Here is a 23400-nt window from a genome sequence, read left to right as displayed (position 1 = left end):
ATAATAGAAAGCGGCAGGTTTTTTACCAGAATTCACTCTTTCCTGGTTTTGCAGATTTGTTTTTTTCTTTTGTCTTTTGTGGGTTTCCAACATTTATTTCATCATCATCATCATTGTTTCATTCATCATGATTTTTACATTATCTAATCTAATTCATCATAATGACATAATTCCATTATTTGGTTTGCTACATGCTACAGATATAACACCGCAAAAACATATTATCTTATAATCTTATATAGATTTTGTATTTGATCAAATATTTTTAATGTGATTAATATTACGGGGCTAATAATAACCTACCCCGTTATTCGTCCTTTTAAAATTACAATTAATACATTACAATTATTGTTTGCATTTGCATTTATCGATTATAATAAGCCTCGTTTAAGAACCTATTTGTGAACTAATTAATTGTGGATAATGAATAAAATAAATAATCCTAGATTCCAGTAATAATTGATAAGATTTAATAACTTATGCGATCTGAAGTGCTTGTATGTATTAATGTGTCCCCAACAATGTCACCAACAATGTCACCAACAATGTCACCCCGGCATCACTGTTAATACTTATGTCTCTTACTTTCCACAGTGCAGGTCTGATGTCACAAATTCGTAACACACGCTGTGGCGTCGCATGCCACAAGAATCGCTAACCACCACGACTCAACGGCGATTGGCCCGTATGTGTTTAGTCGTGTGCCAGCAGTAAGCCACTGGTCCGCTGCTGCAAAACAAGCGCTGGAATGTACAATTACCTGCTGACGACACTACCGATGATTTCGGCCTAGCTTTCGATTACATGGTATCACATCAGCGATATCGTCAGTTTTACTTTTTGTTTTTGTTGAGGGATATCAACGGCGTTCATCATTATGACAAATGTTAGGATCAATTCCTGCTGCAGCAGTATATGGTTCGTATTTGTAATCTTCCATCACCACACCGTTACGCAAATTTCATCGTTAAAATTAGGTAAGCCATTCATTTGTTAATTATTGTATGCTTACTAATTTCATTAAGATACATACCTTGAGCTTAGCGTCCTATATAAGCTAAGTTCTAATGATTTACTGGGAATAACTACAAAGGTATGCGTTAAAGTAGCGTTTGGCGCGCAACGCAAACGCGCAACATTACTCGCTGGTCTTTCATCCTAAATCGAAATATAGTGCAAATGTTTTCAAAAACTTCACCTAATTATCCAGGATTAAAGAATTTGATTTAATTGTAACAATTATAAGATTATATTCATCGTATTCAACAGAAACATCTGTTCGCCATTCGACCAGCAGGTTCGTTAAATAAAAATACATGTTAACAATCGTAAAACTAATGCTACTATTATTACCAACACCCAAATATTAACGTAAGAACGAAACTCGTTTATGTCCAAACCATCAACATACCAATGCTCGTTGGAGTCGAGTATGTATTACTTTGTTCGCGTGCATTTTCAAGTTATATTCGAGGACTAAACCTTGCACTAATATTAGTTGACGTGAGCCTGTGTATCTACATATTATAGAATCACTGACGTAGTCGGTATATCAGATACGTAATGGAATACACGACAGGTTAAATGATAATTACATGTCTTAATTAAGAGCAGTATATTTATACTATTGCATGTGATTTACTATTACTGGCTATTGTGGTGATGATTTGACTAATTGCTTTAAACTGACCGTAGTATTATAATTGGATCGTTTTAGATTTAAAATAGGTCTAACGGTAACGCTATATGTCACATGTCAAGCCAATTAATAACTTTAATTTATACAGTCATAAAATCGATTATACTATTACGCTGTTTGCAATACATAACAATGGAGCATATCTGGCAAATGTATCTAATGTTCTGTAGCCATTCGTATGTAAACGCTTCAGTTGGTTCTGGCTATCAAGTTCTTCATTACGTTATTATGTGTTTTGGTTTCTGGAGTGACAACTCTATCATGGTTAAGATCATTCAGAAATTTAAAATAAGAATAAAACATTTCCTCAAATTGATAATAAAATCCCAATTAAGTTATTCTGTCAATTTACAACATGTGTGTGAATGAAACACATGTTGTTTTTGGATTTGAGTGTATGTCATAATAAAAACAAGCATTTATAGAACTAAGATAGGAAAACCAATAGATGCACTGATTATGTTTAAATAACATTTAGCATAAAACTGACTCCAAATAATGAGAGGCAAGTCATGATTCAACGTTTTGATCTTTATTTGATCATCATCAGGAATGAAAAGAATTCAAAGAATCGGTATAATAAGAGTGACACTAAATTGAATTGGTCAGTTTTTGCACCAAACTTTTTTCAGGTTTTTTGGCACAGATGTTTCATATTATGTATCATGTTATATTGACGTATTATGGCTTTAGAATAAAATAGACCTGTTAAAAGAGACATGTTTAAAAAAGACATGTTAAAAGAGACATGTTAAAAGAGACATGTTAAAATAGAAATGTTAAAATAGACCTGTTAAAAGAGACATGTTAAAATAGAAATGTTAAAATAGACATGTTAAAATAGAAATGTTAAAATTGTCAGAGACAATGATGTTCATGCGCAAGACAAAAAGTAGGTCGCACTCGAATTGCGTCGTAGAACCGAGCATTAACATGTTCAGTGTTGAAGGATGAATGATCTAGTGTGTAATGTGTGAAACATCAACAGTCATATATACACAACACATATCGTTCATTACAGATTATTGTTCTGCTTTCCAAAGAGAATTCAATATTTTAGATTTAACGAGTTGCAAATAATTATAATTTAGAGTGCATGTCATGTTCAATTCCTTCCCTAGAATCATGTTTAGATATTGCAGATAATAACGTCCTTCGTATAGAACGTTAAGCCGGTACTCATATGACAATTAATTCATTTAAATTTAGGACTTTCATGCACTATCGAACTAAAACAATGTTATGAATGTAAAAGTGTGACGTAATGTTTATGGCGTATTTAGCGTTTCATACCTGATTGTACTTTAACTACTGTAATTATACGAGCGCTATTTTGTTCCATAGACTTATCCGATTTCCAATGTCCATTCCACGTTCGTCAAGGGGGATTTTAATGGTAATGACGTGATGTTTATGGCGTATTTAGCGTTTCATAGCTGATTGTACTTTAACTACTGTAATTATACGAGCGCTATTGTTCCATAGACTATCCGATTTCCAATGTCCATTCCACGTTCGCAAGGGGGATTTTAATGGTAATGACGTGATGTTTATGGCGTATTTAGCGTTTCATATCCGATTGTACTTTAACTACTGTAATAATAATAATGAGCGCTATTTTGTTCCATAGACTTATCCGATTTCCAAAGTCCATTTAATTGCAAAAATATATATTCAACAACGAGGTTTCTTTAAAGCTGCAGGTTTACGTTCATCAAGAATTATTGTATAGGCCTACTGTTTGAAACACCGTATAGTAGTGGTTCTTCATTCACACAATTTCCTTAAATTTGACAAATAGTTCATGTCTACTACCTCAGTTGTAGGCCTAAGTGACAATAAAGTTTTAATATCTTATAGACCTCTTAGAATAATTATAACCAAACGTGCCGTTTCGGTGCTCTATGTATAAGTTGTTTCTGACTACTGTCCCATGAGTCTTAACTTACACTTTAACATAATACAGGCGTTACATGTGACTCTGTATTGCAGAATTTGCCTATTACACTGAACATTAATGCCAATTTGGATAGAGAATCGATCGTGTGAAAAGATCGCATTTTTTTAAAATGTAAAATACAAAATTATTATGTTCTTCAAGTTATTTGTCAGTGGTTACTACCATCTCAATGTCACGTGCTTCTGTTATTTCTAAATTTCATAGTATTTTTAGTACGCCTGCTGCTGTCCGTATTAAAAATCAGTTTTTATGACTCCTCGCGTGCAAAAGACAAATATGGGTTGCATATTTTAAGGAGGGCGTTCTATAAAATCTATTGATTTATCGTAAAGAAATGCTTTCCTTGGAAATACAGTGATCTCCCAATTGAGTGATTTGGTTTCCAACATCTTACGGTACAATTCAAAGTTATCAGTTATTTATGTGAAAATATAAAGTTGTACCTTGATCTCAGGTGAGAATATGAAGTTGAAATACGGTTGAATTAATAGGAATGTTCATCCGTGAAGAGGAGGCAATAGGAATGGTTCATAAATTACAACAACAAAATGTATTTACTTTGCAGACGTAAGGTAGTACTGCACTATAACCATTTAGGGCACACTGGAAGCCTCTCCAGCAGTTGTATTAGATTAGTGTTGCCCATTGTTAACAGAAGAAGTAGTTTTGACTAAAGTTATTACGTTAATTTTGGAAACGAGCAATACACAAACGTCATGTTCTCCAAAGTTGGTTGTCACCATGTGACAAAACTCCAAGAATAGACACCTTCATACACATTCACATTTATTTAGTCATCGTTTATAATTTTCAATTTCAGCATATAATTGATGGCAAGAATCCTGCATAAAGGAGTTTACAGTTCTGTTTTAGCAGGACCCTTTTATAATGTTACTGAAATTGTCCAAAACCAAAAAAACTATTATTGTTCATCATTTTTTACCCATTTAAACTTACTATTGTTCTTAAATTAGTTTATAAAACGGAAGATAAAAATAATTAGTTTCGGGGTATTCTTTAATGTACTTATTATGTCACAAACTCTAAGTACACAATAGGTTCCATTGTTAGTGTACATTAGGACGCATTCTTAGTGCATCAATTCATTACTGTTGTATTAAGTAAGTCTGAGCGTTAAACATAACACGTTTAATGCTATTAAGATCTAAGTGTGCAAACTACACGCGTTAATCAGACAAGAAGGTTTGTATAACTATCTGTATAGTTAACCTGTGCTGCTTAAGGTAACATAGAAATCCATTAAGACGCTGTGTAGATTATTAGCAGTGCTTTTTGTTGATCTATATTAAGTGCTGTCACTTTTTCTTTCTCTAATAAATGTATAATCACAGACGAGTAAGACTTATGAATGCTAATAACATTGAGATAAAAATATGTAAATCTTCTACATTTACAGTTCGAATTATAAGTCAATGACTCTAAAACCTGAACACCAATTACATCTTTAATTTTAGAAAAAAACACTTTTTAAAAGAGTTCTTAGGCCTAAATCCACATCATATTTGCATTGTATTGAGGTACAGTATTTTTTTCACCAACATGTTTATTTTAAAACCGCTTTCAAAATTTAAATTATTTTCCAGTTTGCACCCCTAATGTCTTCTGTAGCTTTTCTTTTACTTCTGTATATTTTGTACTTTACGTAACAGTTTCTATAATAAAGATTAAATGAAATGAACTTCAATAAATGTTTTACATAAAGCATGAGTTTGTAAAAGTTAGGAAAATGAGAATTATAAGCATTGGACTACATTATGTAATCTGTGAATAATAGAACAAACTTGTTGAATTTAGAAGTTTTGTGAACATTTTAATCAAAGCTTCATCATAATTTCTGTGGAATTGTTATCGATTGATCAAGTAAGGATTTGTAATTTCTAATCACGCTTCAATTTAAACAGATTTTTGCTTTAATTATTAGCAACAGGTGTTTGTATTCCGAGATTTTGTTGTCAATAGCTGAGATCAGAAAATATCTTAGTAATACTGTTAAAGTAAAGCAATAATAAAAATGAATAGTTCTATCTAGAGCTATGTCCATAATAGACCTATTTAAATGTGTCCGATCGTACAGTTTTATTGTCTCCATACAGTCTGTGTGCTTAAACTGAATTTTAAGTTAGATACTTAAGATGACAATTTTGCAACAATTAAAATCGCGTACCGGAGTTTTGAGACACACACATACACACGACACGTGCGCCAATAGTGTCTGTGTGCACGCGCACGACGTGTGTCTTTTATGTCACTACTAAATTAACAACTAATGTGAAATATTACTTTTTTTTTGTCGTAAAACGATAGTTTGGATGTTACATGTGACTGCATTGCAACTTAGCACTTAACCTTTACACCAGTAAGTGCTAATGAATTGTATAAGTACAATAATATTCAATTTGTTCTCATTATAATGTTATCATCAACGTCTCTAGTGGGAACCAAGCTTAAGAACACATGTCACATATCGATATTACAATATAGGCTAACTAAAAAAAAAAAAATTCATAAAAACAAACATCTTAATTATCGAGATTTTGTTCCTCTGTAAATTATCAGACGTACGTGTGTTAGTCCTCGTGGGACAACCTCACGTTTCAATTATTGATCCCAATTGATTCCAGAATAGATATTTCTCGAAATTATCCATTTTAAGTATGAAATATTGATAATGCTTTACCTGTTGGATCGACTATAGCTTTTATGCTAATCAGTCGTCTTATGTTTGTATTTTTATAACTTCGAGTTATAACTTCAGACAAGTAGTTTATATCACCGACATTTATTACACACAAGTTAATCGAAGTCATCTCAATCCGTTCAAGAATTCCCGGTATTGATTTGACAAAAAAAGAATTCTGTCGCCAAATATTTGTACATTTATAAAATAATTTCAACTGTTACAATCAAGATAAACGTCGTCATAAATGAAGATTTGATAAAAAAAAAAACGTCCACGACGATGTCTGCTAATTATTACGCATTGCAATCATATTCAATCAATTCTTAAAACTTAGTTTTTAAGATTAAGAACATACTTATTTTTCATGTTATTTTATAAGCACAAAAAAATCAAAACTATCAAAATACTACTATTCCATTTTATACCTTATTTGGACATGTAGTGTACGCGCGCACACCTTCACGCGTTTAGTAATTTCATTTACAGAATACACCTCAGTAGTATCTGCACATTTTCCAAGACGGAGACCGTATTGGAATCTTGTTTCCTTTGGATAAATTGAAAGAACGTTGATAGTAGAAAACAAAATCGCTTTTGGCATGTACAATAAAATAAACCTTCGGGCCATAAACTCCTTAAGTTACTTTCGATACTTTTTAATCGCCAAATGTAACGTGTTTTACCTAAACGAGCTTGTATGCCCATTATAGCATGTTATACGATGTTTCCATTGAAAAATTGAATTGAAGTTTGATAATTATAGTATATATACATAAAACGTTGTTCCCTGTGGCTGTTCATTCATCTTACGTAAACTAACGAGTCAATTACGTGCGTACAGACATCACTATCTTTAATCTTATCTGATTTTACAAAACAAACGTAGATAAATTTGTCTGCATTTTCTAGCCTAATATCTAAAACAAAAACATTCGTAAAGTCATGGTTTCCACTTAGGACATAAGCGCAACGCAAGTGATTTGACCAATCACAATGGATTATTCGAATTGGCGATTTTAATTGGTCAACTTGTTTGCGTTACGTTCCTAGTAAAAACCAAGCTTTCATAAAAGGTGGTTTATATAGTTTGTGACACTTTTTACATTAATGTGTCTAAATGTGATTACAGTAGTTTTTAAAACATCAACACAATACAATGTTGATAATTGTAATAGACTACAAACTGTCATTAAATACTATTAGAGATGTAAATTTAGAAGTTTAAATGTATTTGTTCCTGCTAATATTACAGAAAGCAGACGTTTTGTTAAATCAGTAATTCATTTGGTTACAAGAAAAATATCTACTGCTCAAAATTGATAAATGTCTTGTCGTACTCATGATCTCAGACAACATTAATGTCGTACAATCCAAGCTATGATGTTAGCACTCCTTGACCTTTCTGAATACATTGATCTTTACTAACTGAAATCAAGATTCACTTAAAATGTAGAAATCTGCATAATGTTCCGGATATGCTATATCTACCATTTGGCCTAATTTATACACATATGTTATACTACAAATAGAAAACTCCTAAGGTAATAAATATCTTGTTTATTAGGACTCGTAATATACACTAATATTAAAATCTTCAAAAAAAAAAAAGCTTCAACATTAATCAATCAATGTATTGAAATGTATATTTTAATTTAATTTTTAATTTTTTTTTTCTTGCACTGATGAAGGGCTAGTGTTGCCCGAAAGCTCTGCTAACTTTTCTGGCTGTTTTACTTTATCGCTTTGATTTAGCTTTTTGCTTTTTATATCTCCATTGAGATCCAGCCACTGATCCACAGCATTGTCATTTTTTTTTCAGTAATTAATATTTTGTCATTTTAAAGAGTGCTCCTAGATATCAATTGTGTATCAATGGTTATACTCTCTATCTCTACCTAAATAAAGTTGAAATAAACATGTTAATATGTTATTATGTCTTTTTCAAACGTCGGTCCAAATGTACTGTATTATTTTAGGTGAGATCCGCACGTGAGAAATCCTGCATTCCATATTGGCATCGGTTGTCATACTCGACGCCGACTAGTAACCAAAAACTGACTTATGTACTTATATCGAAATGACATTTGCTTATTTAAACTGTTCTATAGAGATACGAATCAGTTTGCCATCGTTCTTTAAAAGGCCTTGTATGTTTACTCTTGAAATCTTTATCAAATAACTTAACGATATTGAGAGTCGTACGCTCCTTAAACTTCGATTTATCTCTCAGAAATGTACTTGAAATTGCATAGAACGTTAATAAATCAAATATATGTTAGAATGCAAAGAGGTTATCATCTGATGGCATGGTAAGTTACCTAAAGCTCAGTCTACACTATCAAACTAGTTTGACAAAAAGTGTGATGTGCCCAAATATGGTGGTGATATGCCTAAATATTGTAGTGACATGACATCATCATCTCCATATATGGGCACATCACATTTGTTTGTCAAACAAAGTTTGATAGTGTAGACAGAGCTTAAGTTACAGAATGGAAATAGAATTTATCGTCCTCACTATTTCATTTATTATCGTCTGGTAAATTACCCCAAATTACGGTACTACCAATCACTAATACAGCCTCATAATTGGTTGATAATCTACCTATAATTACCCTCGCTAATTCCCCTGACCCATGATCCTACACTAATAACCAAAATAATTTGTGCGCCTTAATTATGCAATTTAAATATGAACTTTGTAGAAGTCTATTCCAAATGAAAACAGCCAAATCCTAAAACAAAACATTTACCACAGCTGTTACACACATCACGAACTTACTAAAACAAATGGAGTGAAGAGTTATAATGAAAACTTAGGACAGTCTTTTTGAAGGATACAATGCCTCAATGTTTTGATAAGTATAGTTAGGCGACTGCCGGAGATCGAGTCTAAAGTTAAACTACCACATTGCCTGAGTCTGTTGAACTTATTCACGGGAGAGGCATTGGTCAACAGATACACATAGTGCTGTGTTCGTCAAGGGTAGTCGGAAGATAGGCATTGGTCAACGTATACACATAATGCTGTGTTCTTCAAGGGTAGTCGGAAGATAACTAATTAACAATTAAATCTTGGCAATTAACTTTCGGTTTTCAAAACCAAAATACATTTACTATTTCTATTTTTGCCTTTGTACTATGTTGTGAGGATTATTGTAGTTTTGTATTTAAGAAAAAATATTTCAAACAAAAATCTGTCCTCCTTTCCCAACCACTCCCACTTACAACTCACTCGTTATCATTGAAGACTAAGTTCACAATACTGTATTTAAAAAGTAGTTTTGTTTTTGGTTTTTAGTCGCGTGGACGCGACTCTATAGTTCACTATGTCGGTCGGTCTGTCGGTCTGTCTGTCGGTCCGGTATCACTATGCGTTTTAGCACGTGACTTATGGCTGTTGGCCTTGTTAAGACAGAAGATCGGTCGCGCGCGCACATACGCTATAATACACCCACATTCATATCATTTCTACAACCGTTTGATTTCCAAATAAGATATTTTATATCTGTCAGTTGTGTAATCCAGCAACTGAATATGGGATCGTGTTATAGTAGACATAAAATAGACATGGGGTTGCGCCTAAATGAGCCTAATTCTGTCACAGCTGCCAGTGATTGTATGTTATCTCAACGGTGGTCTGCCATTGAAATAACAAACTATATGAAATGTGAATGTACAAGTGCGTATGCTGATGGACTGTGTCTATTAGTTGCCAGGTGATACGCACTCATATCGTCAGTATTATAGATATTGAAAGATGCGTCAAAGGCAAAACGAAATAGCGTCAACCACTTGGCGTCAACTTTTTTTTTTATAATAAACCAATCCATATTATGCACACCGTCACATATGCGCGCAAAACAAAAAGGTTGCGCGCGAGTAGTATTCACAGTATCGGCGCTTGTGTACACGCGCGTCGTGTGATGACTATCCAGAAACGTCTTCTTCTTCACTTCCCCTTCCCCCATCCACCACCACGGAATTGACCACCTATGGTATCTGGGTCTGGCCAAGTTCCTCATACAGTGCTGACAATAAGTGTGTTACTAATATTGAAAATGCGTCAACACTAGTTTGGAATGTTCACATGATGTAATGAATATCAATATCTGTGAATGTTCACCTGAAAAACATTATTGTTTCAGATGGTTTCAATTTGTGAATAATTTATAAAGCTGGCAAACATATCCAATACGATGTGAAGACCGAGATTCACTTTGAGTCAAAGTTTGAGTCAACATTTTATTTTGTTTCCTCCAGGCGCTGTTTTTAAGGAGAGGGGTAATGATAGCGTCACGGACGAGGAACTCATCTTCCGTTATGCAATTAATCAAACAGATATTGAACGAGAATCCATTTACCTCCAACCCGATGAAAACATTTTAGATGTCAAACAAACAGGTAAGACGTCACTACGTATCACGTGTCTGCAAACTACTGTTTTGAAGGGTTACATACTTTTTTACGTAAGCGCGCGCGTGTGTGTTGATTATTATTGAGGACATAGAGTAGATTGATCGGTAGGCTATAACCACCAATTTGACGATAATAAAATGATGACGTTTTTGGTGGCCCGTATTCTGGATAAAATCTCTAAATGGAGAGAACTGATTGTTTTTATCAATATAATTATTATGAATCATTTGCCCACAGCCTTTAAAAAAAAAAACAATAATCGTTCTTCTGCGATCGTTTGCTGTGTTCGGTTTAAAGGGTTACATGTTCGCTTAACTCATTTAACCTACACCTGTGTCCGCCAATCATTCCATGTTGCCATCAACAATTCAACGGAGATGAAACCGCTGAATTAATTTAAATAAATGAATAAATCGGTTGCTTTCAATAAGTCTACTCAATACATCATTCATTCATTTAAATATTTATATGTCATCCAGGAATTATTGATAGTAATTTGTCATTGTTTTGTTTAAATTTCAAACGGAGTTAGACTTACAAATTAAGACTAAGTATAAGGGCTTGAGCTATGTACACTGTCTCTCGCCAATATTATAGGCTAGCTAAGTAACGAAGATAAGCGTTGCGGTTACGTTGTTTTAATAATCGGTACTGCTAAGGGACCCTCGGAGGGACCCCTCCAAGTTGTTGGTGGTGATATATGGAATATGATTAATAATAAATAAATGTAAAGATAACTTTAATTAAAATTGCTATTATACCTGTATTAATATCATTCAATTCAGTAATTGTTATTTATATTATATACAATTAATAATACGTTATAATGATGACAATTAAATTAATTGTCATCTAACGTATTATTATTCCCTGCCCTTGATGAATATGTTATGCAGTAATAAATTGAATTCGGAAAAGTTTCCGTTTTGAGAGACAGACATTATTATTTTAATGTATGAAAGCAGAGGAGTTGCGAATTTATATTTCGGTTAAGGATACTTTCTTTAAAGACACGTTAACAATATATAAGCTAATAGCAATAATAATGCAAATTAAACTTTGGATGAGATTAGAACTTTGTCCGTTTATACATTATAACTTTTGCGTTATGGAAAATATTAAACAAGTTGTCCATGTGATTTGGTCGATCCGATGGCCTGCTTATGAATGGCAGGCGATTACAAGAATTAGAAAGATTTTGAACCAAACTAGTTCATATTTTGTATGATAGATTATTCAGTGCGCATGCGTCACATAATTTGACACGACAGCATATCATTTTTTTTCGGTTTCATTATCCACACCAAGAATATTGTCGTTAAAATTGTCCTTTCATATAGACTAGCAAAACTCCACAAAACGTTGGTGTATGTATGTTAACTCCGGAGTTTTTGTAGGCGATGTGAAAGAGGCTAGTAGGAGGCAAATCAGATGGGCTAAAAAAACATTTATTTTTCGATTCATTACTCTTTCAAATAAGCAAAATATAATTTTATTTAACTGTGTTCAGAAATATAATAGTTGATTCCAAACGATTTACTATTTAGATTTTGTTTTTATATATTTCCACTTTCTGTTTCTAAGCTTATATTAAGGAACCAAAATCCCCATCCAATCATGGAAAAGTGATAACCATTGTAATTTCTCTCTTCACTTTATTTTGGCCCAACAGACAAAGATTCTAAACTGAAATTTTATTTTTTTTTTTCCCAGTGTGCCTAGCACACAAGAATGGTATGATTTCAGTGGTCGGACCGTCCACGATGTATGATACTTTTAATGTAAAAACAGTCAGCAATTCGTTAGGTATCCCATATATTGATACACAATGGACGCCATATCGATCAGACAAGCAACTCGTATTGAATATGATGCCTGATAATAATATATTCCTGGACGCCATCTTGGATCTGATTAAGTTTTATAAATGGAATACATTGACCTTATTATACGAAGACGATAAAGGTGAGACAATTGGTATGCCCAAATATGGTAGTGGTATGCCTCAATATGGTAGTGATATGACATCATCATGTCCATATATGGGCACATCACATTTTTGTTTTCACATAAAGTTTGCGGATAGGCTTTAATATTATTTGATACTATTGATTATTGGTATAGGCTTTTATATAATAATACGTTTACAAATTCTACTTATGTTTGAATTATGATTTTATCTTTTAAATAATATTATTTTATACTATTTATTACACATGGTTGTATCTATTTTTATACCCCCGTGGATTACACTTATTAGTCGAACTATACTGTAGCGTGTGTTGTAATGCATTTATTCAATTATTAGGAAATTTAAGCTTCATATATTATGGATTATATTGAGATAATGTGACTGATAATAATAATAGTCCGTGAGTTATTGGTAATACACTATAATAGTAGGCCTACTTCATGTAAATTTAAACTATGCGTTAGTCACGTTCAAGCAACAAGAATTCTGGTCTCGTTAACTGTGAACTGTACGCAGCTGGTGGCCGCCATTGAAATATTCAAAATCACCCCCTCTATCACTATGTAAAATTATGCAAATTAGGTAGATGACGCGTTTTACATAATTAAATATTCATAAACTATATTGTTTAATTGTAATACCGTATTTCTTTCAGGTCTTTTGAAATTTAAAGGACTTTTTGAAAAGGCGTCTGAGTTAGGAATAAACATAATGATAAGTCGGTTAGTTGACGAATATGAAAGTGTACTAAAGAACGTGAAAACATCAACAATCTCCAATGTCATAATAGACTGCAGTCAAGATTCATTAGCACATATATTAGAAAAGGTAATGAATGTCTCGTATTAAAGTTTGGTTGCTAAGGGTGTACGCGCTACGCAATCAATTTGACCAATGACAAGCGTCAGTTCAAATGATCCGTCACTGCGTTGCGTCCTCTAGAGTGGAAATATAATATAACACAAGGGAAATAATGATAACAATGATTATTATGATTTCACGATGATTCTTTAGGATTATTTGTTGATTGTTGTAGTAAATGTGTAGGCCTAAATGCACATAATCTCAACTAAGATGGTTAAAGGCAAAATAATTGCTTTTCTCTAACGTTATAACCTTCTTGCACAGTGCAACATTCGGCATAACACATAACTTATTTCTGTACTATTATTTCCTATAATTTTATTTTCTCCCAACAGATGAGTGAAAATCTTATGTTTGAATATTATCACCTGATATTTACATCGTTTGTAAGTATCCATTTTGACGGGGCGCCGTTCGGGACATGAGTAATGTCCCGAACGGCGCCCCGTACGTTTTGACCTACTTTTAATAGTCCACTATCCGTCAATAGTCTTTCTGTCTCTGAGATATTAAGTAAATCCACCTATTCATAGTCACTCACGACATTTTATTTTACTAACATCGACCTTTCATTTTGTACGATGCGCCACGCGTCTACACTGCTGTCGAGTCGAAATGGCATTCTGTGACGCACATAAACATAGGTCAAAGGTGTAATTATTTTATTTCAAATAATTATTTCTCTATCAATTTTGCTAGGATTTTCATTTGTATTCAAGAATATTTGACGATTATATGGGAATAGGATTAAGAGTGACGTCATTACAGTTATTTGACACGGAAGAGGAGTCAATACGCATGCTCAGTGATGTAGTTGAAAAGGATAATGGCATATCTAGGTTGACGGTATACTCAACTTTTCTTTTACAACAGTGTGTATCTATACACGTACTTTACTGGCATCATATCTTTAATAAATTAGAAATACTAGTTACTACAAATACCCGAACTTGCCGACCCCAAGCTCTGTCTGCATTATCAAACTAGTTTGACAAAAAAAATGTGCATGTCCATGTATGGGCACATCACATTTTTTGTCACGTTATGTTTGATAGTGTAGACACAGAGCTTAATGAACACTTTCCTGTTAAAATCAGAATCCTGTGTTTTTGGTCGCTTTTTGATCATTAGGTTACCCCGATGTACTAGTTCAAACACAGTCACGGTCGTGGAGATGGGAGAGCGCCTTAATTGGTTACAATGACATGAGGTGACCCTTTTGGGGAGAATCATATAGTTTAAAAGTTTAACATCTGAGTCCACAGAGCGCCATGAGCAAGAACTCATACTACATTACCCGGTTCGTTCGCCAGCTTTAACAGCTTCAAACCATATAGTTTTGATTATGTAACAACTATCTACTTCAAATACTGAAATGTATACTTTGTAAATAATCAGATTGCAAAATGGAATGAGAAAATTAATTCTTAATGAGTTCAATGTAATTACTGAAATGCAAAACATTAGGAAGAAATGGTTGAACCAAGTGACCTGAATAATATTCGTTTTCAATTTAGATTCAGTCAGCTCTGATGTACGATGCGGTGAAATTAGTTGATCGTGCTTTAAATATAAGCAAGCAACAAGGTAAAGAGATCAAGAAACCTAGAGACGTAGATTGTGATTCAATAATCACTAATGAAACGTGGCGACACAGCACTAAGATGTTCAACGCCTTACGTAAGGTAAATAGAGGGAGCTTAAAGCGACGCAACTCAACGACGTAACGCAACATAAGTGATTTGACCAATCACAAGTGATGGATTATTCGAACAGTGGCTCGTCATTGGTCAACTCGCGTGCGTTGCGCGCACGTCCTTGCGTTGCGTCTCTAGTGGAAACCACGCTTTAGTCTGCGATGCTCAAGTCAGAAACAGCCGGTCCCGCGTTGCCTCCCGGCCCTCCACACACAGACATGCAACGCCAAATTGCTTTGCCTGTAACTGCGGATCAGTTTGCTTGTATCCGCATGCGCACTGTAAATTGCATGCTCGGTTGTGCGTCGCACACTGCCGCGTCGCTTGTTTCGAAATCTCCTTAATAACCGTATCACGTCATCGTCTGTATATTGTCATTGCTAATAGAAGTGCTAATTGATGTTGCTTAAAGTAGATTAGTCAAAAGGTGACGTAGGTACGTAAGATGAGTTGATACCTGCCCATGGTTGTTGTTTTATAGAAACCAACCTTTCAACAAGACGGGTCATAGAGCTAAACAAAACAAACTTATCCAATCAATATTACAATTAATATATATATATATATATATATATATAACTGAGCAAGAGAAATACCGGTATTTAATTACCGGTAATTACCGGTATTTTCTTATAATGCCAACGGAAACATAAAAAAAAGAATCGATTTTAAATTTAACTAATTTAAACTAATTCCGGTGTTGCCGCTCGTTCATTTCCTTTTTTTTAAAACTGTTTCCAATTTTTAGCGGCAACGCAATCTTTTTAATAAACCGGTTTCAAAGAAAACTTTTATTTTGCGATTTTCTGTAGAAACGGGTCCATTATTAGAGAAATTGTAATTTAAGACAAAGATAATTTATAAATCCCTACATGCCTAAATATGCGCAGGTATTCCTTCTAATGATTACACAAATAACCAACATTATTTTATTTGTTTATGGAAAGGGAGCGTCTGGATACAATGGTGTAACGGGACCATTCACCTTCAATTCAAATGGAATGCGAGAAGATGTTCATTTTTATATTTATGAATATACACCTGAGGCTAAAATAAACTTTGGTACTTGGAACACGACTAGCGGATTGGTAAAAAGAAAAGAGAAACCAGGCCAAAACCACAATGTTATTAAGAAAACACTTCGTGTCACATCGGTATTGGTAAGTTTTGTGAATAATATTTAATGGTATATATACAGTACATTAGTAATATTATCATGCATCATTAGTGTGGCAGCACTCTCTGCTTCGGTGGGATCTGCTTCGGGGGCAAACATCGTACCAACTGTGTACTATCAAGTTACGGTAGCTCTTTTCTCTGCCATCAGTTAAACAAGAGGTGTTAGTATCATGGAATATATTAAGTATTTCACTCTTCCTTCCCTGATGTTATATACAAAACCCACTGTCCACTGTAATTGATTGTTGTGTCTGTATATCTGGTTTTAGGCAAAACCGTTTGTAATGGTGAAGGATACATCAGTAAGTGAAGGTGTGGAGTATGAAGGCTTTTGCATTGAGCTGCTTGATTACTTAGCTCAGATGTTGGACTTTGAGTACAACTTGACATTAGTGGAAGATGGTAACTATGGGATACTGGATCCGAAAACGGGCAAATGGAATGGAATGGTTGGAGAACTCATAGATAAAGTAAGATCCATTTGTTGCATGATCTTTACCTTTTTGTTTCCTCAATCTTTCTGTTTTCGACTATTTTGCTATAATTATTTCTTTATTCGAAAAAGCCTAAAAAATGGAGATTATTATGAAAGATAATTTAGAAATACAATATATGCAAAACTAAAAAACTACCGAGTAATAGAAAACTCTACAATGTTGATTATTTAAGACACAAGTTGATAGATAGTCTGGGTTCCAGACGGAGTTTTGACTTAATATTAGTAAAAAGATAAATATTTTGGCACATATGGCGTTTCATACGTATACTACTTAAGCTTGTGTATTTTCAGATAAAAATCGAAATTTAAAACTAATAACATACAGACTCGGGGCAATTCTAGTTGATAGACAGAATGTTTTGTTTTGTTTACAACTACAGTATGATGTTTTTTTTTAGAAAGCGGATTTGGCAGTAGCTCCTCTGACGATCAACCTAGCACGAGAGAAGGTTATCGGTTTCTCGAAGCCATATAAATACCTAGGTTTGAGTATTCTGTATAACATCCACGAAGCCAAAAGTCCTGGTATATTCTCCTTCTTAAACCCTCTATCATTCGACGTCTGGCTATACATACTTATTGCGTTTCTTAGCGTCAGTATCATGTTGTTTTTAGTGGCAAGATTTAGCCCCTACGAATGGTACAACTCTCACCCGTGCAACCCAGAATGCGATGTTGTTGAGAATCAATTCACCTTTCTAAACTGCATGTGGTTCTCCTTTGGGGGTATCATGCAACAGGGATCTGAGTTGACACCGAAGGCGTTCTCGACTCGGGCATTGAGTGGATTCTATTGGTTTTTCTCACTAATTCTTTTATGCTCGTATACTGCGAATTTGGCGGCATTTTTGACAGTGAACCGGATGACGTCACCTATCCAGAACGCGGAGGATCTTGCAAGGCAGACGGCAATTGAGTACGGGACATTATCAAGTGGCGCCACAGAATTATTTTTAAAGGTTTGACTTTATTGAGATTATTTAACATTTTTCTATAAGTTATGATAAAGTTTTAAAAAAGGTTTTTATGAGAATTTGATAATGATTTCATCTTGCCATGCGTTACATTATCGCAATCATTGTCTAATCATTATCATAATCGTTATCGTAATCACCATCTTCAAACAAGCAATGCAACCCAACCAGCACATTAAAAAATACACATAACTGACACAAATTAAAACATAAAAATGTGATGATAAAGAGCAATCATATACGATAGTACATTACCACTAAATTACAATTAATACCACTAGATATACAGAATACCAAGAATATCTTTATAATAATTACTCGATCCTTATCTCACCAAACGGTTAAAGTATTTTCATTTGATTGGAGTATGATAACCCTATGTTACCATCTCAGCATTTTGCAATCATTACGTTTTGTAATTATGTTGCATTTACAGATCGTTATCAACGCGTTGCTGCAAATTGAATTGTGTGAAATTAACATTTTTTATTTTTGATCAGACTTTGTGGTTTTGTTTCTATAAAGCTCTGTCTACACTATCAAACTTTATGTGACAAAAAATGTGACGTGTCCATTTATGAACACGATGATTACTTATTACTACCATATTTTGTCACATCACACTTTTTTTGTCACTTCACACTTATTTTTGTCACGTCACATTTTTTTGTCAAACTAGGTTAGTGTAGAAAGAGCTTTAGCACTCTATAACATTTTTGCTATGCACGCATCCACATGGTGTATCAAAATAACCGCAATAAAACGCAACGCAGCGACGTATCGACGCAAAGTGCTGTATTGCGTAATCACAAGTTGGAACCGACGATGCAACAGTTTGATTTCACGCAGGCGGAGGCAAACACAATTATTGGAAGGGAATTGTCTTACGTTGCGTAGGTTGCGTTACGTTGCGTCGCTAGTGGGAACCAAGCTTAAAGCGTGGTTCCCACTAGCGACGCAACGCAAGGACGTAACGCAACGCAAGTGAATTGACCAATCACAAGCGATGGCTTATTCGCTAACTGTCTATAACTTCGCTTGTCATTGGTTAAAACGCTTGCGTTGCGTTTACGTCCTTGCGTTACGTTCTAGTGGGAACCAAGCTTTAGAGAGGGATGCCGGGTTAGCCCTGCGATATGTATCTTTCCTGTGAATTTATAATACAGAAACACAATATACTACAACATAATACAAAAGTATTGTTATCTCTTTTAGAGATCGAGTATTCCTACATTTGAAAAGATGTGGCAATTTATGTCAAACAAACCAGAGGTGTTTGTGAAGACGGAAGAAGAAGGTGTAAATCGGGTTTTAAGTGCCGATGAAGATTACGCCTTCTTAATGGAGTCTACAGCTACTGAATATTATATTTCACAATACTGTCGAAATCTGACGAGGATCGGTGGTCTATTAAATACAATTAGTTATGGAATTGGAACCCCACTTGGTAAGTTGATGTATGTATGATTATTATCAAAAGGACTAATAGCACAAAAGCAAAGCAAGTAGGAAACCAGTCTGCACAAAATTAACCGATACATACTCAATTTAAGGCTACTAAGAGCTGTTTCTGGTTGCCACAGAGAGAAGTATCAATATCTTTCTCCAATCACGAACAAACAAACAAATATATATACTGTATTATGTCTGTACTTTGATAATTTTCAGGTACTTACAACCATATCAATTCCAGTTAGTGGTAATAAACAGGTTAATCTATGTTTTGTTTATATTATTCCAGTCTAACCTACACACGTTTTCTTTTAAGGATCAAGTCTAAGGGACCGACTCACTCGTTCTATTCTTCAGCTTCAAGAGAATGGTACTCTGATAGAAATGGAGAATAAATGGTGGCAGAAAGGTAACTACAAGAGTGATACTTGCAAAGCTTATGAAATAGGCGACGATGACAACCGTCTAGGCTATGAGAACATTGGCGGAGTGTTTGTTGTGCTTGTTATTGGCATTGCATTTAGCCTATTTGCTGTTGTTTCCGAATTCCTTTGGAAGAGCCGACAGTATGCTGAAATTGAAAAGGTAAGATCTTAATTTATGTAAGGCATAAAGCTTGGGTTCCACTTGGACCCAACGCAAGGACGTCCTTAGTTTGTGATTGGTTAGATTACTTGTGTTTCGCTTACGTCCTTGCGTTGCGTCATATAGCATGGTTTCCCACTAGAGACGCAACGCAATGACGTCAATAGTTTGTGATTGGTTAAATTACTAGCGTTTCGCTTATGTCATTGTGTTGCGTCCTACAGTAGGAACCAAGCTTACTAGGCCTACGTGGTACGCGTAGAGATAGAAATATTGTACGTTTATACCTGATCCCTGGTGCGCATAAGAGCTTAAAATGATATGTTTCAACAAAACTATTTACGAAGTTTGGTTTTTACTTTCGTAAAGTGCCTACTGTACTTATTTATGTCCTTTGAACTCAATTATAGAATCATATTACGCTTAAAACACTTATAAGAAAACAGTTTGTGACGTCGTCCACCAGGAATTGTTACGATCTATAATCGTAACATAAGATGATGATTGATATACAACATCTTATCTCTTGATAAATCTATACTGAGCATGATCAATGATAACGTCAATCTTTAATTATGTGTGCATGTATAAAATTACGTTCACACCGAGTCCGGATTCCTGTCTCGTGTGACCGGAACATGGTTACAATTGGATGTGATGTTTAAGGGGCACCGTTTACACTAACTAGTTCGGATAAAGAAAATATTTGCTTTTTCTTTTCTGCAGCGTTCCATGTGCCAAGAGATGAGATCGTCCATGTGGTTTGCGTTGAACTGTAAACAGACCGAAAGAAGAAAACGACTCAACTCAAATATTGACTTAGATCATAAGTTATCAAATCCATTTACAACTTCGGTTAGATGACTGCAATTTGATCATTTTATTGTTTTATACGGACATATAGCAACATTATAAATGGAATAGGCCTGGCTTATGATGGTGTACTATTAACAGAGCTTGTTTTTGGAAACGCTGGTTCCGGTGAAATAGGAATTTGCACACATTAGCTTCACAAATTATTACAACATTAAAAACACATATCTTTTTAATTAGTTTTAATAGTATGGCTTGTATTTTTAATTTGAGTTGTTATATATTGTGTGTTATATTATTTTTATCTCACTTCTACGCATGCACAGTGAATGTTCTAAAATAAAACTATCTTCTATTTCTTCTGCCGGTCACGAAAGCTCGATAATGATTTTATCTCTCTTGCACGCATGCGTAGATAAATCTTGTCTATATAAATGATCGTCAGCCGTCTTGAAACTCAATAATGATTTTATCTCTGTCGGTTACGATGCTATCAGTATCTATGTAATATCAATTAGTCTTAAAAAACGTGTATTATGGATTTAATATTTGTAATTGCTTTACTTTGATTTACTATTAATCCATGGGCTCGTTCATCCATGCTTATAGTTATTTACCCGTTGGTTTCATGGGCCAATTATCGTTAACCAGTGATGGGTGTCACCAATTCGGTATCATCCACAAATCAGGAGATTGCATTTGTGGTTTTTTAATGGTAAATAATATTGTATGAGTTACATACTTCTTACTTCTTTCAGCTCCTGGGTAATAACGCCTGAATGGGCCATGTATGGCATATGTGTGTGTAGGCATACAGAGTACGGTATCATCCACAAATCAGGAGATTGAATTGAGAGGTTTTTAATGGTAAATAATAATAGTCTTATTCACAAATCATTTAATGGTTTACCAGAATTTTAAGTTTTACCACATTCATACGATTCTTAAACAAGTTGCATAGACAATTTTAGTAGTAATTTAAATTAATATTGAAGTTATCATAAATTGTATTACTGTGTATATAAGTGTATATATTTAAAACAAACGATAGGCCTGCTAATTGTATTACATTATAGCCGATTTTGACGATCTCTCTCATATAGTCTCAAACAAGTTTCACTTATTTTAATCCAAATTAAAGTATTTTAAGAAGTTTAATTCTATATGTAATACAATTATCAAACAAATAACAGTTTATTTTTAATTTTTTCCCGTAGTTGTTTAGTTAATTGTGCTACTCAAATATTAAAGATTGAATAATTTTGATTTGGTTCATCATATTATAAAAAAATATAAAGATACATACAGTTGTTTTGCTTGACATTACATTATAAATTAATGTATAAATATAAAATATATTATTCTAGCAGCAGTATTTATTTTACGTTATATCATAATATATCAAAAAATTAATTATAATACACCGTGACGGTTCAGTGTTAAATACAATAGGCCTACATAAGTAATTATTAAAAATGCGTATTGAATAAGAGTTTGCATTAGCGAATTGTAGTTAGCGCAATTCTGACGTCACACCTTATGAATATTCATGTTTATTTTGTGACGTTTCATGAGGGGTCCCCAACTTATGTACGACGAACGAAAAGAAATATCGCGGTCGGACGTTTTAACTTTAAATGTCCAGAATGTAGGCCTATAGCTTACATTTTTAAAATGACAAAATAGCCGAACTGTGTAAAACCATCAAGAACTAATCTATGATAACATTCATGTGTAAGTGATCCGTTTTATAGCTTTTACAAAACTAATAATAAATTTGTCATAATAATACGAGTTTTAGTTTGTGGATGTAAATAATAGCACAGCTGGTAATCAAATGTAGATAAGTCTTTTTCAGGGTATTCACCATGATGTATTTTAATAAATTACGGAGGCTGACCTTCGACCTGATTGAAATTGTTAGTGTCTAAACGAGTTTTATTAATAATAACAATATTAGTCTAGATTAATTAGAAAAGAGAGGAGGCACGCGGCCCATACGTTTCCATACTACACAGTGGAGTACACAATAACAAAATTGAACAACAACGAAACGTATTACCCATGCGCAGTTGATTAGAAAAGTTGTCTACAATGTCACGTCTTTTCCAACCAAAGCAAGAAACCGGTACTTTTAAATGTGAAAATCGACCAAAGATTACTGTTTTTCATCAATTGTTGTAAGTATTAGTTTCAAGTTTGTTTTATTGCAACGACAAAGTATTTTACATAGGCCTAGCTAGGTATATGCCTCCGCTCCGGGCCTTTAATTCGTACGGTATTTAAGATCTAGGCTACATGTCATATAGTACGTGTAGGCATAGCCTCTAGGCCTACCACCAGTGCGACGTACCGGATCCTGAAGTAGGCCTAGTAAAGAATTAGTATTTACAGCATGTTAGATAGATATAGTTTAAGTAATTGCTTGTAATTGTACATTTACAACGTCAGTGCGACAAATGACAGAGATGCAAGATTAGATTTAGAATATTGAACAAAAAAAGTACAACATCAATTTAGAATCTATACCATTGCATTACCAATTTTAATAATATAATTAATACCCATACAAAATAGGTCAATTTG

The 23400-nt window shown here is 34.0% G+C and overlaps 1 protein-coding gene across 1 annotated transcript; it reads left to right on the top strand.

Annotated features, from left to right (window-relative positions):
• The first annotated feature begins 698 nt into the window (after positions 1-698).
• LOC144847574 (glutamate receptor ionotropic, kainate 2-like) lies at positions 699-22718 on the top strand. The gene is made up of 13 exons (XM_078704006.1): positions 699-977; positions 10624-10764; positions 12493-12744; positions 13407-13579; positions 13951-14001; positions 14315-14461; positions 15133-15300; positions 16260-16472; positions 16761-16961; positions 17389-17949; positions 19180-19411; positions 19733-20001; positions 20728-22718. Exons 1-13 carry the CDS (start codon positions 878-880, stop codon positions 20863-20865), a joined length of 2646 nt encoding a protein of 881 aa, XP_078560132.1. The 5' UTR covers positions 699-877; the 3' UTR covers positions 20866-22718.
• Positions 22719-23400: the final 682 nt, after the last annotated feature.

The sequence above is a fragment of the Antedon bifida genome, chromosome 7 (assembly GCF_963402885.1).
Source record: "Antedon bifida chromosome 7, ecAntBifi1.1, whole genome shotgun sequence".
NCBI classification, from domain to species: Eukaryota; Metazoa; Echinodermata; class Crinoidea; order Comatulida; family Antedonidae; genus Antedon; species Antedon bifida.
The sequence above is the reverse complement of the archived record's forward strand: the minus strand, read 5'-3'. Positions and strand labels throughout refer to the sequence as shown.

What these genes read in the sequence shown, in the direction of transcription:
- LOC144847574 (XM_078704006.1), top strand. Translation starts at nt 878, where the DNA reads ATGACAAATGTTAGGATCAATTCCTGCTGCAGCAGTATATGGTTCGTA. An exon ending in TTTAGATGTCAAACAAACAG is followed by an intron (nt 10,765 to 12,492) that starts GTAAGACGTCAC and finishes TTTTTTTCCCAG; the next exon opens with TGTGCCTAGCACACAAGAAT. An exon ending in TTCGTGTCACATCGGTATTG is followed by an intron (nt 16,473 to 16,760) that starts GTAAGTTTTGTG and finishes ATCTGGTTTTAG; the next exon opens with GCAAAACCGTTTGTAATGGT.